General features: G+C 48.2%; 2 protein-coding genes across 2 annotated transcripts; both read right to left on the bottom strand.

Annotated features, from left to right (window-relative positions):
- Positions 1 to 789: 789 nt before the first annotated feature.
- On the bottom strand, positions 790 to 2557 carry LOC143002137 (aquaporin-8-like). Its single transcript, XM_076152093.1, has 5 exons — positions 2314 to 2557; positions 1911 to 2037; positions 1601 to 1815; positions 1270 to 1404; positions 790 to 1001 (listed from the first exon to the last, which is right to left on the bottom strand). The coding sequence occupies exons 1-5, from the start codon at positions 2484 to 2486 to the stop codon at positions 887 to 889; spliced, it is 765 nt and encodes a 254-aa protein (XP_076008208.1). The 5' UTR covers positions 2487 to 2557; the 3' UTR covers positions 790 to 886.
- Positions 2558 to 4556: 1999 nt separating this feature from the next.
- Positions 4557 to 10668, bottom strand: gsg1l2b (gsg1-like 2b). The gene is made up of 5 exons (XM_076152155.1): positions 10368 to 10668; positions 9437 to 9484; positions 7843 to 7995; positions 4944 to 5055; positions 4557 to 4857 (listed from the first exon to the last, which is right to left on the bottom strand). Exons 1-5 carry the CDS (start codon positions 10666 to 10668, stop codon positions 4557 to 4559), a joined length of 915 nt encoding a protein of 304 aa, XP_076008270.1.
- Between the last annotated feature and the right edge of the window lie 5255 nt (positions 10669 to 15923).

Raw genomic sequence — 15923 nt, 5'->3', positions numbered from 1 at the left:
TAATGTTATGGATATAGCATATTTTCTCTCACAGCAAATATGCCAACAGATTACGAGCAACGTTTCTCAACACGAGGGATTTAGTGATTTAATGGTCTACAGGCACAAACCAGGACCGCAGAGACCCTGTAGTGTTGAGCAGCTGAAACGTTTTTATTAAGCAAGAATGGAGAGGAAAAAAAGCTGAAATAGCCTCAAATCTGCCAAAAACGCGACTTGAGCGCCCTCCTGTGGACAACAAGGGAAGCCGTTGGGTGAAAGCGAAATTGTAAAAACAAGTTTGTGCTTTATTTTGACGAACACGCTTCATATCAGATCAAACAGTGAGCCAAACATTTGTGTACAAATTATGTACACAAATATATAAGTATTGCATCACATATGAACGAAAAGCCGCTGAACAAGGAGGTCTGATTACAGAAGGGAAAAAAACAAAAAAACAATTCAATGTAGTACCTATATTCCATATTTGTTAATAATTTGCGTCACATTCCATAGGTTCTCTGGAGCAACAGTCCTCCAATAGCCTCAAACCCGCCAAAGACGTGACTTCAGCGCCCCCGTGTGGACAACAAGGGAAGTGCGCTGAGAGAAGAGACGAGATAGTACAAAATTAAAAACAAGTTGTTGCTGAAATTGTACTCAAGTCAATATTCTAAGTTGTAAATAAAGTGTGTGAAGGAGCCCCCGTGTGTACTTTGCCAGCTTGCAGGTTAAAAGACACGGAAGTCCGAATGAGGAGAATCAGATCCCGATGACATCATCACTGCAGCTTTATTGAAACATGAAATACAAAAATGTCATTCGACTGAAGTCAAAAGGTGTCAGATCCAAATACAGGCAGGTCTGAAAACGTTCACAGGCACATTTCCTTCATGCAGTCACATCAAACTGTAGAAGATATCATTTTGACAGGTTGGAAGCTTCTCTGTCCCTCCATGTTCAATGATTTCTGGTTTCTTTTCAACACAAGTGGAGTCTGCTGCTCACCGATCAAGAGCCTGCATGAGGAAGAGACAGATTGGGACAAACGTCAATAATTGATCATGAATCATCCGGTCACCAAAACAATCCAGGAGAAGAGAGCAGGTCAGCGGTGATGAACCCCATGCTCAGCAGCTGGAATCACAGATCACAGCTGGATTCAGAGGTTAGGTTCTTACTCAGACCTGAAATGCAGACAGTGTGTCCAGTAACCATGGTAAAACCTGCAATTGGACGCGAAAGTATCAACATGAGAACAAGATTACAGCTGTGTAGTGTAAATACCCGATGAAGCCTGGAGTGAGCAGAGCACCACAGCAGGGTCCCACCCAGTAGATCCAGTGATAGGTCCAGTGGTTGGCAGCCACTGCAGGACCAAAGGCTCGAGCAGGGTTCATACAAGCTCCAGACACGGAGGCTCTGAAAGCATTCGACAACATTAGAGCCCAAATTGACGGATCACATCACCAATATCTTGATCAAATACCTCTCATGCACTGGAATGTATTCAGCAAACTGCATATGTTTGATAAATGCTTGGTCAGTGAATGTGTGTGGGACTGTTGTGCTCTGTAGGGAGCCCTGATTCCCAGCTGGCCCCGTGGTTCCTGCTCACCCTGCCAGCATGCAGCCAGTCACAGTGAGGCCCACGCAGAAAGGAGCCATGTGAGATCCTGATTGGTTGTCGATGGCCAACAAACACACCACGGTGCAGAGGAACAGGGTCATTATGGTCTCTGCTAAGATGGCTGCACACACATCTGTTGAGGTTTCCACCACACTGAAGGCTCCTCCACAGGAAGCTGCATAATCCACCAAAGGGTAAATCCCCTGTGTTCAGATAGGAGAGACAGAACAGAAGCTCTAACATCTGACATTCTGCTCAGTGCAGGTTTCTGATTTCCTTGGGTTTGACTTTTCCTGACCTTGGCCAAAGCAGCACCGATCATGGCTCCAGCCACCTGAGCCAGGATATAGAGCAGCAGCAGGAGCAGCTCTATCTGTCCAGACAGGTAGACGCTCAGAGACACTGCAGGGTTAAAGTGTCCTCCACTGAAAACACACACACACACACACACACACATTAATTACGTGTTTTTCAAAGCATGATGAGGAAGAGAAGCATGAAGAGGCCTTCCATAGATTTCAGTTGTTTTGATTCTCTGCGTCCCTCACTGTCTCATGTATTACTGTCATCATTTTTTACATTTTACGTTTGCGAGCCACTGATTGAGTCTATAGGCTGCCGGTTCACTCACCTGTGTGTTTTTCAACGTTTCACTGGTTTGAACTAAACCTAAGAGATCATTTAAGGTCAGAAGTCTTCACCTGATGTTTCCCAGCAGGAAGATCAGAGCTGTCAGTCCCAGTCCTTGTGCCACAGCAGGTTGTGTGACACCGTCAGTGTTGTCAATGACACACAAACACGCCACAAACACAAACAGCATCGTCCCAAACAGCTCAGCCAGGCACGGCCACACACATCGCTCACACACGCCCATGTTGAGCTAGTTCTGGTCCCTCTCCGGCTCTCCAGAGTCCAGACCAAACAGTCTAAGGAGCTTTGGTTTTACTTCTTCCCTCCTCATGCTGAACTTCCTCAATAAAGGAATCTCTGTAAAACATTGTCCTTTGTTGATCATAAAAGCTGGTTAATGATGTGCAATATGTACTTAACAACCCCTATCATATATCAAACCACTACAAATATTGAGACAGTGTGTGAAGTGCAAATATAAAACAGAGAGCAGTGATCTGAAAATTCTCTTTTTCCTTTTCCCTCTACTTTAATTGAAAACTTTTCTTTGTAAATGTGCACTCATTCTAAAATTAATTCCTGCAACTCGTTCCACAACAGTTGGGACAGGGACAACGTCAGACTGGTGGTATTTAGGAATGTTCACAGAGCCACACCACAGGGAAACCTCAGGTAACAGGTGGCGCAGTAATGGCTGGATGTGAAATGAGCATCTGTGAAAGGATCGGCTGTTTACGAGCAGAGAGAGGTAATCTGTTGGCAAATATGCCAAATATGCCAACAGATTACGAGCCACGTTTCTCAACACGAGGGATTTAGTGATTTAATGGTCTACAGGCACAAACCAGGACCGCAGAGACCCTGTGGTGTTGAGCAGCTGAAACGTTTTTATTTAGCAAGAATGGAGAGAAAAAAAAGCTGAAATAGCCTCAAATCTGCCAAAAACGCGACTTGAGCGCCCTCCTGTGGACAACAAGGGAAGCCGTTGGGTGAAAGCGAAATTGTAGAAACAAGTTGGTGCTTTATTTTGACGAACACGCTTCATATCAGATCAAACAGTGAGCTAAACATTCTCTTCTTCCCTTTTCCTCCATTTAATTTGACTCTGTACGGCTGAGACGCTTAAGTCTTTTATCAAGCAAGAATGGCCTCAAACCTGCTAAAACGTGACTTCAGCGCCCTCCTGTGGACAACAATAGAGAGGCAAGATTGTAAAAACAAGTTGCTGCTTTATTTAGACGAACACGCTTCATATGTCACCTTTGAAATGTACAATTTCTACTCACGTTAAGATTATAAATTGTAAATAATTACTCACATGAATACAACTGAACATTTAACCGAACAAAAGTACACAAAAGGAGTTCAGCGTACACACAAAGACACACACACACACAGTTATCCATGCTTCACTGCAGCCCAGAGGACTGGAATAGAACATCAAACGCAACCAGAATGGAACTTTGATCGCTATTTACATCACGTTTCACTTTAAATCCAACAAATAAATTATGTACACAAATATATAACATACATTCAAAATGCACTTCATGTAAATTACAACAGGCCCAGTGTGTGTTTCTCCATAAATATTGTTTTTGTAATACGAAATGATATGTTGGCAGTTTGCTACATGGCTCCTATAAAGCTTATATTGATGTTTGGGGAGAAACAGCGTTCGATCAGAGACCAAGGCACTGAGCAGTCATCCTCCAACACCTCTGCCACCATCTTGGTTTCCTCATGGATGATTTTCTCCAACGTTTGACACGTTTACGACACACACTTCCACTTATAACACACGATAGAAACAAAGCAGAACGTGTCTCCTTTAAGCAGCTACAGCTGACAGGTGGCAGTGTTTGATCACTCCAATAAACTCGTACAATATTACAACAGTTCATGAGTGGAGATGCTTGTGTGTGATCACAAAGCACTGCTCCTCCTGCTGGATGTCTTTATCCCTTCATGCCTTCAGTAGAGACGCTGTGACTCTCTGTGTCTGTATCAGGGGAGTCTGGTCCTTCAGGTGCCACATGTAGAGCTACAACCACTATGAGACATGAATATAACTACTGTAGACAAACCAGAGCCCTGCTGAGGAGATCAATGTCCTCCATGTTCTCTGTCCTCCATCATGAGCTGCATCCTCCTGAAGCTCGAGTCCAGCTGAAGACAAACTTCACATCACAGGACGCAGAGTCACAGTAGGAAATGTGGATGTAACTCTGCAGAGCTCCACCTCCTTTGTTTACAGTATTTACACCAGTGAACCACGTCTAAGATGGCGGCGACACATTCAGCACCGTCTCCTCTAGCAGTACTCCTCCCCCTGAGGGTCCGGCAGGTCATTGAGGTCCAGGAAGACAGAGGCGTTGGAAAGTTTGCGCCCGTTGGACGACAGGTCCAGCAGCTCCTCTGCGGTGCTGGGGACAGAGCTGATGTACATGTCCCACACCTGCTCAGGAGAGTCCAACTCCAGCAGCTTCTGCTTGATCTTCAGGTTCTTCTCTATGTTCCGGCGCTTGTGCTTGAACTCTAGGATTGTTTTGGTGTAGCGGTTGATGGTGGTGACGGAGGACGCCATGCAGGCTGTGAAGGAACTCCACGCCAAACTAGGAGAAAAAGAGACGGTTAAGGCTCCTCAGTCAAAGGATTCATTCGCTTCCTGCTGTGCACGCTACGCTGCATGTTCACTCACATGTATGACCAGCTGTAGTCCCATGTCTGAGGCTTCCAGTCCTCTGGGCCCAGGCTGACAGTGAGCTGGAAGGCGGTGGTGAACATCATGTGGGCCACCATACCCAACAGACCTGACACACACACCCACACAGACACAAACACTGTGATTCTCCCCTCAAAGATTACACAAGGAAAAAAAAATCGCTGTAGTACCCATAAATTACCACAGGGAGGCAGCATTGCATCACATATGAACGAAAAGCCGCTCAACAGGGCGGTTTAATAACACAAGGAAAAAAAAATATTGGCTGTAGTACCTATTAACTACCACAGGAGAGCAGTATTGTATTACATTTGCATGAAAAGCAGCTGAACACGGAGATTTGATTTCTGAGTGGAATGTTGTTAGTTTAGTGACGATATTTCATTAGAAACATTTGATTTATTTTGTAAAATTGTGTTTTTATACATCTTAGACCATATTTGATTGATGAATTCAATGTTATATTGTTATATTAAATTTAAAATCAATCTGCCTTGATTTAATTTCCTAGAAGTTATGCAACCTATTCTTCTCCTTCTTCTACAGCAGAGAACACGATCACTTCTACATTAACCGCAGGCTGCCGCAGTGGTTTATAGAGTGTGTGTGGAAAGATAAACATCACATCTGTGTTTGTGAGGGAAATGAGACAGAATAAACAGAGGGAGCAGATCTGTGTGTGTGTTTGTGTGTGTGTGTGTGTGTGTGTGTGTGTGTGTGTTGTTCTGTGAACTGCTGTGTTCTTCTCTCGTTTGCACCTCTTCTATTCATTTGTGTTTTTCTTACTTAGAGTGTTCTCCAAATCCGATTACTACATAAACCCTCTAAATCCCCGGGCAGAGCAGATTCAGCATGAAACACCTGCATTCCTGTCTCATCCCTATCAAAGCTCATGTTTATTCCTGAAGATAAACCAGAGCAACATTATCATAATATCATGTAAATCACAGGCAGCTTTGTGTTGAGACGAGCAGAACAAATCTCAGGACCATGTGAGCCAATAGAGGTCCTATTATTCCAGAAATGTGAGTTAGGTTGTTTATTTTTGGCACTATAGTTTTTAAGAAGCAACGAGAAAGTATATTTGATTAATAAATGAATTTATCTTCGTAACATTTGGACTTTTTCTCTAAATTTCCTATTCGACACTGTCATGCCTCCCCGCAGCCACAGGAGGGCAGTGATGTTAACCAGCAGTCAGTGAATCAGAATATTTCTTTATATTTATATCAGAAGTTTTGTTTTGCATGTAAACAAAACATAACAAAGAGAATCTGGCCGACTCACATCTCTGTCCTCTTCATCATTTATTTCTCCTTCTTCTGTTTTATCTTTATCGTTCCGTATGCGAGCAGTGTGTTCACAAGTCTTCATAAAAGGCAAAGCCACACACACATTTCACACTCACTTTTGCTCGCTTGCAAGTGTGTGAAAGAAGTGAAAGTGCTGTTTTTAGGCAGGTGGTAAAGTTAATCACCCAGACAGGAAGTTAAATCTCAACAATAAGAGTCCCCTGTGTCTTCCATTAAAGCTTCTGTATACACTCTGTTCCTCTTCTCTCTTTATGCTCTGTGGCTTTCCTAAATGATTAAAAACCTTAGTAAACTTTAATATTCTCCACTCAAGTATTCTTACAGCCACCATGAAGCAGAAACAACTGTGAAATTCTTTGATTCAAACACTTTACAGCCTGATGGAGGTATGGGATCCATTTCAGAGTTGATGGAGTCGACGCACAACAAGGAACACAAGGGACTGAAGGTCCTGATAAACATTTTCCGATCAGTGCTGCAGAGTCACGCTTGAATACAGCACAGGGATCAGAGGTTCACTTAGTGCTGGATTGAGAGTCAGCGTGAGGCCGTGCAACAACAAACAACTCCACTCTGAGCCTCTGCAGCAGGAGGACGTGCTGGGCTTTGGGTACTGGACTGAGCCTCAGAGCCTCAGAGCCTCAGAGCCTCAGAGCCTCAGAGCCTCAGAGCTCCTGTGACGTCCTGAATGCAGCGGCTGACTCATTAGACTCACACTGTGGATCTGTAACCAGCCAGGACGCCGCCGCCTTTGTTGTTATCTCGAGCGTCTGCTTAACTCGCCAGCGAGATCAAAGAGGGCCTCCCAAAGTCGGCAATCAAAGAGTTAGTCAGACGAGGACGATCCTCCTTCAACCTCACCACTAATCTGTATGCAGATTCATGATCCACATAACAGGGATATGAAATCAGGCCTTAAGTTCCCTTTCCTACCTCTGGAAGCTTCTGGAAAACTTCTTCTTCTTTGTGCCTTCAGCTGCTGTAACGCCTGAATTCACCCTCATGGGATCAATAAAGTCAACAATCTTATCTCTATATATTGTCATCGTCTGTTAAAAGGAGGCCAACCACAATTTAGTCAGTGACGATGACTTGAGGCAGACGGCGACCTGGCTGGAAATCTTCTGGCGAACTGAAAGCGGCCGGGATGAGGTCTTGGCAAATCCCCAGCACGGACGCAGAGATGAAGACTTGGCCTTCATCGCCAAAACATCTGAGAGCAGAGATGTGGGTCTGCCAAGGAGGGGATGTTTTTTCAGCTGCGCCTCGTCCATTGACAGGCAGGATTACTCCAAAAGTAAGGAATCGATGGCCGTGGCACTCGATGGCCAGGTTGGACTCCATCCAGGGAAGAAGCCTGTACAGTTTGAAGTCGATCCAGCTCATTGTTTTTGCACAAATCCCCAAAAACCAGCAGGTGATTGATGCCCCTGAAAAGAATCTCCCACTCAGAAACTCACACACAGACGTTACACTGTTTGCCCTGATGGTGGCGCTGTAACGACCACCTTTCCCCCTTGGAACCCTCGACCTCAGCCTGGTGTGTGTAAGCGGCCACTAACCTGAGAGCACAGTGAAGATCGCCGCAAAGGCATTGAGCTTGAGGCCGTCGATGACGTTGCCGAAGTGGCAAACCTCTATGGACATGAGGATGCCCCCGGTGGACAGCAGGAGGATGTACAGGCACTCAGCCACGATGCACAGCCAGAGCACTCCTGGAGGAAGAGGAGAGAGGAGGAGGAGGAGGAGGAGGAGAAGTCATGTGGTGGGAGTGCAAATGGATGAATGGATGGAGGGGGAGAGGGGCTCATGAGGGGGGGGGGGGGGAGAGAGAGAGAGAGAGAGGGTAGGAGAAATATGGACGAGCAAGGACGAAGGGAGCAGGGGACGAACGCGGAATATGGGAAAAGGAGGAGGAGGAGGAAGAGGAGGAGGAGATGGTGGACCAGTGACCCTCTCACACATATCATTAACCTTCACAGTCAGAGGAGAATATACGAGCTCAGACCTCAACCTCAGTGTGCACGGCGGGGTTACATACGAAGCACAGTATATGACTGCATGTATCCCTCAGCCAAGGACGGGAAGTTATCGTCCGCTTGATTAATCCCAAAGTAGAATAAAAGTAATTACTCGGCGGTTACCAAATATATTCCTGCATGAATTATGAATAGAGTTCTAAAATAGATTCCACATCTGATGACAGGAGAACGAGGACAAAAGTCTCTCAGGGGTTTGAGGACGGAGCCGGAGACGGATGGACGGGTTGGTGCAGCGTCTACGGAACATCTGGGGATCAACCAGGAGGAGCTGGAGAGGAGCGTGGCCTCCTTCAGCAGTGGCAAACAGATGGGAGAAGACATTGAACGCGTCGTCTTGGAGACAAAACTACTCCATCTCCCATTTTGGACTCCACACCTCTTCAAAGCCTCTGTGGAGGACAGAAGAAAAGGTGTCCTGGTCCTTCTGAAACAGGATGTGAGTCCTCCAAGCTTCCCACAGGGCCGCAGCGACGTGTAATACTTTAATTATATTACACTCCATCTACTTCCGTCACGCTGAAGCCGAATCAGCAAATGAAAGACGCGTACCGATCACGTCTGTCACATCGTTATCGCTCACACACGCCGGCTCCAGCTCTCAATCACATTAGCACGCCGCACGATAACACAGACCCGCCGAGATCTCCTGCATTCAGATGTCAGAGTCTGAGAGGAGGAGGAGGAGGAGGAGGAGGAGGAGGAAGAGGCAACTGATTGGGGGCAATAGAACCTAGAGGTAGCAACACTTTATAGGCTTTTACAGTGAAGCCTCAGTTTATGACTTCACGGTCAGATTCCCCGGCAAACTGAGGAGGAAGAGCGTATTTCAGGGTCTGACCTTCAGCACTCCAGTCTCACTTTCATCCCAGCTGCATTCGTCGCTGCTTTGGAGTTTGCAGCTTCAAATGTTTCTCATCTTTACTCCAAATCTCTGAATGTCTTTATGACTCCAACTTTAAACGCTGAGGTTGATTTGGCAGCATGGAGATGAAACTGCAGCGCCAGATGTTACTGCATTGGTGTCTGGGAATAAATTAGCCTTTCAGTGGCTCTTATGCTCCCTATCCCACACACACACACACACACACACACACACACACACACACGCCCTTACCTCGCTCATTGGGAGGTGCAACGTACAGGAAACTTCTGCAGTTCTCACCTGGAAAACAGTAAAGGAAAGCAGACGTTCATTCACCGATGCTGTAACTGAAACACATCTCAGGCTGTAACGTCTTTGATCCCAGCTGTGAGGGAACATTTCCCCTGACGTTCCCACAGCTCTGCCTTTCCCAAACGTCCTGCCTGTGTTAAAGTTCTCTGGCACCAAATCCCGTCAGCGTCAGACACAGACAGAGGCAGAGAGAGGGAGAGAGAGCGACAGGGACAGAGAGGGAGAGAGCATGCAGGGCTCAGCTGGCTCATCTGGATCGGCCTCATAAATCAGTCCAACAAATTTCACGGCCAACAGAGAGAGCTGTCGACCTCTAATAGAGCAGCAGATAACAGAGCAGAGCAGCATCAACATGCAGGCGGGCTCTATGAAGGCACCTGTGGAGGTCAATCACACAGGAGCCACTCAGTGGGTTTACTTCTTTACGCTTTAGGCTTAAATACAAATCTATCAATGTTTTTTAAAATCTCCTTTAAGCAGGAATCTTACATCAGAACAATCAGAGCTCAAATCAGAGCCACAAACTGCTAAACCAATCAGCTGCAGCTCCATATAAGGACATCACCAGGGGCCCAGTGTCTGCGTCTGCCCAGGGCCCCCAGAACCCTGAGTCCAGCCCTGCTCTGAGCCTGAACCACAGCAGGAGCCTCATTTCACTCAAAGCTTTGATACGAAGCTCAAACATCTGCTGCTTGATTCAGAACTCAACTCCCACCTAAACCTCAGATATGAGTTCGGTACTGGTTTGGACTGTGCGTTGTTTGGATGCGCGTCTCTGCGCCTCTGCGTCCCCGGCCGTGACGCACCGCACCGCTCCGCTCAGCTCCGTGCGCCACAGCCCAACCGGGGTCCCACCGGGGTCCAAACTCACCGCTCATGTTGGCGTTCTGCTCGCAGGAGAACCAGATGCCGGTGTGAAACTTCCTCATCATGTACTTGTCCTCCCCGGTCTCCCAGATGTACTGCACCAGGCGGGAGTCGTTGATGTTGGAGCTGTTGAACCTGATGCAGAACGGCTGGCGGCTGGTGACCGCGCCGGTGCAGAACGGTTTGACCACCTTGCGGGTCCCCTCGCACCAGTAGCTGGTGGTGAGCGCGGACACGGCGAGGAACAAGGCGAGGAAGTTCAAGGTGAGAGCCATCGACGCTCTGCGCCGCCGGTCGATGCCCATCACGGCGTCCGGACTCGGAGTGGCGACGACGCGCGACTTCAGTCCGCCGCTCACAGCCTCATAGCGCCGCTCAGTCCCGGTAACATCCGCCGCTTCTACTGCTTCATCTGCTCCTCCTGCGCGGCTCACACTCGTTTTTGTAGGCTGCCCTCCCCCCTGGCACACACACACATTTACACACACACACACACACACTGACGCGCACACTGGAGGAGAGCAGTGGCGCTCCAGGTGCAGGACCTTTTGATGGGGTCCCAGTCTGTGCCCTCTCTCTCTCTCTGTCTCTCCCTGTCTCTCTCTCTCTCTCTCTGTCTCTCTCTCTCTCTCTCTCTCTCTCTCTCTGTCTCTGTCTATGTCTCTCTCTCTCTCTCTCTCTCTCTCTCTCTCTCTCTCTCTCTCTCTGTCCCTCCCTGTCTCTCCCTGTCTCTCCCTGTCTCTCTCTCTCTCTCTCTCTCTCTCTCTCTCTCTCTCTCTCTCTCTCTCTCTCTCTCTCTCTCTCTCTCTCTCTCTCTCTCTCTCTCTCTCTCTCTCTCTCTCTGTGTCTCTGTCCGTAAATCAAACAGAGCACAACAGAGTCTAAATGTTTAAGACTCTGGATTATAGATCGTATAATTTGGAAATGAGGGTCGAATATTCATGAAAATGTTCTGCTGACACCCACAAAGAAGAGAAATACAATAGTATGCACGTGGGGGTGGGTGGGGGGGGGGGGGGGGGGGGGGGAGAGCGACTGATCAATATCTTAATTAAAGGAGACTTTATGTAATAATTAAAACAGGGAAAATGTATTGAATAATAGATAATGAATGAATGAAAGAAAGAATTCCCTGTGATTAATTGAGTCTTCTCACTGTAGAAAGAGGAAGAGAAGAGTCATTCCATGAACCACAAGGGGGCACAACAAGGACCACAGCCGGGACACGGAGCACAGCTTGAGAACCAACGTGCCTCCAACATGCGGTCCTGCATTTGATCACAGGACCTAACAGAACTTTGTCTCTCTCCAAGCAGACGGATCCCACCGCTGTGTAATGGGCCCTATGTGGTCCCGTGTGGCCCCCATGTGGTCCCATGTGGTCCCATGTGGTCCCGTGTGGCCCCCATGTGGTCCCATGTGGTCCCATGTGGTCCCGTGTGGCCCCTCTGGTCAGGGTTCAGGTCCAGATACAGGAAACCACAAAGGTGCTCCTACAGCTGAATTCTGTGACCGTTCTTATCTGTGGGCGGTGGATTATGTGTGTATCAGTCCACCGGGATGTCCATGGGTGATTTACATGCCGTGGGTGTGTGTGTGTGGGTGTGTGTGGGCGTGTGGGAGAGAGATATAGTGCGTGTGTAAGCAGGAGGCTGTCGAGGAACTGTGAACGTTTGTCCCAGGAGATTAAAAGTCATCACTCTTTCCTTTACGCCTCACCCTCCTCCTGACCCGCACCTCCCCATTACACACACACACACACAGAAAACACACACACACACAGGACACAGGCATGCATGCATCCAGAGCTGCAGTTCCGTGCTGCAGCTTCCCAACATGCAAGTGCAATCATCATAATTAATATCAGCGATGAATTCTCTGCCTCCGCGCTGATAACAGGGCACCCTTAGGAGAACCTGTGTGTGTGTGTGTGTGTGTGTGTGTGTGTGCATATGTCTCCCACGGGGCAGGGGGAGGATCAATAGCAGGTTACAGTGTCCACAGTGTATGGATCTGACCCCCCACCCACCCCCACACACACTCACACACACACCGATGCTGTGTCCTCAGGCGTGTTATCCTGAATCGTGCCGAGCAGAAGCGCCGCCTGTAGCTGAGAGAGAAATCTCCCATAGTGCCACTCTGTCACCTTCAGCTTGATCTATATGTTGCCCCAGGTTACAGTAGAGAGGGGGAGGGGCCGGCTCACTTTGACTTGTGTTCTTCATATCTGGCCGAGGGGGCCGGCGGTGCGACAACCAAGACGACCGCGTCCGAGGCCAGAGAAGAAGATAAAACTTCAAGGACGAGCGGCACACACACACACACACACACACACACACACACACACACACGCGGAGTCGTCACATCTGATGACCTTCCTGAGGAGTGTGTGGACCATCTGAGCAGCTCGTACACCGCACCACACTGCACCGCACCCATCGCCTGCCTGCATGTATGGATGTTGAAGGAGGTGCGGTGGAAGGGAGGAGATGGATGTTGGAGATGGTTCTGGCTCGCTGCCCGAACTCTGCGCCGCGCCACGTTTACTTTCATTTGAAAGTCGTTACTCTCCCTGTTTTGATGCGGCTGTAAATAAAAGTGTATTCCTGTGGGTTTCTTTTTCTCCGGCGAGGTCAGAAGCTTAAAGCGACGCGTCGGGATCAGACCCATGTGTCTGTGTTTGTGCTCCGGGCCTGGGATTCAAACCTGTGACCTTTGGTGAGGTCAGGAGTTTGCGGTGGCGGTTTCAAACAGTGAGTCGGCACAAACAATGAGCGTTAAACAATCGAGACCATCGCCTAACGAGAGCCGTTAATCTTTATCGATCATTATTCCATTTTTTCACTCAGTAGTTTGGTGTCGGCGGCTCGTTTTCATTAAACACATTGTGATTAACTGTGATGGATCTGAAAAACAAAAACAAGCAGAGTGATGTAATAATGATTCATAGCTGCTCCAGGCCAAAGCTCCTCAGGCTACAAATCACCTGGAACTTTATTAAGCTGATTACATTTCACATTTATTATTCACTCATCTGCTCACTGGCTGTGTTTGCAAAGCAGAGCCCCTCTATAAATACAGACAAGAGTGACACAGTGCTTCTGAGTGATTAAAGGAAGGAGAGAGAGAGGGAGAGAGGGAGAGAGAGAGGGAGAGGGAGAAGGACAGAGAGAGAGAGAGAGAGAGAGAGAGAGAGAGAGGAGCACAGAGACCAACAGCAACAGAGGAGGAAGGTCAGATATTCTCCCTCCTTCTCCCCCTCCTCTCCCTCCCTCTCTCCCTCCCTCACCCTCCCCTCTCCCTCCGTCTCTCACGTCTCTGCTGACTGAGTCTGAGTCGTCTCTGTCAGACTGTGACAGATGTGGTGAGCCAGCTGATCCCTTTCACTCATCAAACGCCCTCATTTGCATAAACACACCCTCGCCATCCGTGAGCATCCATAAATAAACACACACACTCACACTCACACACACACACACACGCGCGCGCTCTCCCGTCCACATGTGCTCCTCCACAAGTGTGTGTGCGCGCAAACATGCATGTCATTAAACACAAGCGTTGAAAGAACAGCTGCGGTATCAATCCCTGATCGTGGGGACTGAGAGTGTGTCGATGCTCAGTGTGCTGCGATGGGTTTGAGCCCCATTGTGTCTGAAACTGTGTGTCCAGATGTGTGACTGATGAGACGTTGTGTTAATGAGATGAGTGATGGACGATGAAGGCTCTGATGGAACGAACAGCTGCAATGTGTGTGGGAAGAAAGTCAGAATGAGGAAGTGGAGGTTTGACTTCTGCTGAAAACAGGAAAGAGCAGATTAGGATTCTGTCGCCTGGGAGCCTGAACTCAGGGCAGCAGAGCCTCATCTTCTCTCACAGCTCTTTTAATCCAAACAAATAGCTGTGATTAGCAGATGAGCTCTCTGTAGATCTGTCCTCCGACTCTGGTTGAGCTTTTATGTGTTTACAGTGTAAAGTGAGGGATTACAAACGAAGCTTCACACACACAAAACATGAATCAGTGTGTCAGTATATTCTGTGTCAGATTATACATCTTGTTATAATCTCATGTGTGTGCATTTAAAGCACGGGTGGATTTATTTCCCACAGCCTGAGACTCTTCCAATCTTTCACATCTCCAGTTTTGCTATTTTACACTTTCTGTTCCACTTTGACCTGCAGGTTTCATCAACCTGCTGCCTCAATTATCTGCTGTCTGCACATAAATAACCTTCTGTCCCCTTCTCCCTCACACACACACACACACACACACACACACACACGCCTCCCTCCCTCCTGTAGATCATGGAGGTGGTCACAGCTCATCGCACCCCGTCATCCCCTCAGCCCTCCGCCGCTCCATCCTTTGGTTGACCACTGCTAACGGGGCCGTCCCCTCATCGTCCCCTCCTCGACCCCTCCTCGTCCCCTCCTCATCCCCTTAGCGTCCCCTCCTCGTCCCTTCCCTCCATTACCTCGTTATCTCATCCCCGCCACGTTTCCCGCCGCTGATAATGTTCGCTCACACCGTACGATCATGAGCCGCTGTAATGACTCACAGCTTTAATGATTCCCATTTAGCTGAAATAGCTTGTTTCTCTCCGTGTGAGTGTGTGTGCCAGAGGGTGTGGGTGTGTGCGTCTGTGTCAAAGCAACATATATGTCCCCACATACGAGTCAATCTGGTATGAGGACACTTGTCAGTCTCCTGCTGTCGCTGCTGTCAGGCCCTCTCTTCCTAATAAACTAATCACAGCCTGTGCAGCCGTCGGCTCGGGCTGAAATGTGATTTACGGCTCACGATCATGTCAGAGTGCATCACCGACTCGTTACCGCCGCCGTTAATGGAGACGCCCGCCGCCGCCGCCGTCCTCCTCTGAGCCGGTTTGTGGGAGTCATTACTCCCTCTCTACCCCGGCTCGGGCTCTTACAGCTCCCATCCAGCACCTGTCATTAATCAACTCTAACACGGTGCGTTTACTGCTCCTCCGGGCTGTGGGGAGATTGGGAATGTGTGAAGGAAACATCCAGCGTTTAAAGGAGTTTATGGATTAAAGAAATATCAGCTGGTATGTTTGGCTTTAAGGGCCTGGTTGAAGCTTCACTGTGTGGCTTGTGTGCACACGTCTTTGCTAAGATCCTTGCTTGTGTGCGTTCTTGAAGTGTCTCCATCAGGGGGCAGAGCAGAGGGGATTGGGCGAGACTCGCTCGAACTTTCGCAACTTCCTCTTCAAATCCTTCTGCTATTGTTGCCTGCTGTTGTTTCTCGTCTTCATCCTGGCAGTTCTACCGCACAGAAGGTTCAGGTTTATGTATTTGTATAGAGAACTATAGTTATGTTCAGGCACGAAGGCAGAAATGACACTTCTACCATTTACATATTTATTGGAAAGCTTGTGCAGCATTAGATTAGTTTTCCGTGGTCACGTCCCAGTATCCAGCACGTACACACAGTCTGATAGGATCTCAGCCTCCTTCGCTAAAGAATCAGTCGCCTTTCGCGGTCTAGTTTCCAAGGAGCTCATTCTGTGGAGGCGTGCGGCTTCTCATCCTCCTCCTT

The sequence above is a fragment of the Genypterus blacodes genome, unplaced genomic scaffold, assembly GCF_046128005.1.
Source record: "Genypterus blacodes isolate CSIRO-AG114 ecotype Tasmania unplaced genomic scaffold, CSIRO-AGI_Gbla_v1 ptg000055l_1, whole genome shotgun sequence".
In the NCBI taxonomy this organism is placed as follows: domain Eukaryota; kingdom Metazoa; phylum Chordata; class Actinopteri; order Ophidiiformes; family Ophidiidae; genus Genypterus; species Genypterus blacodes.
This window is presented reverse-complemented; position numbering and strand designations above follow the sequence as displayed.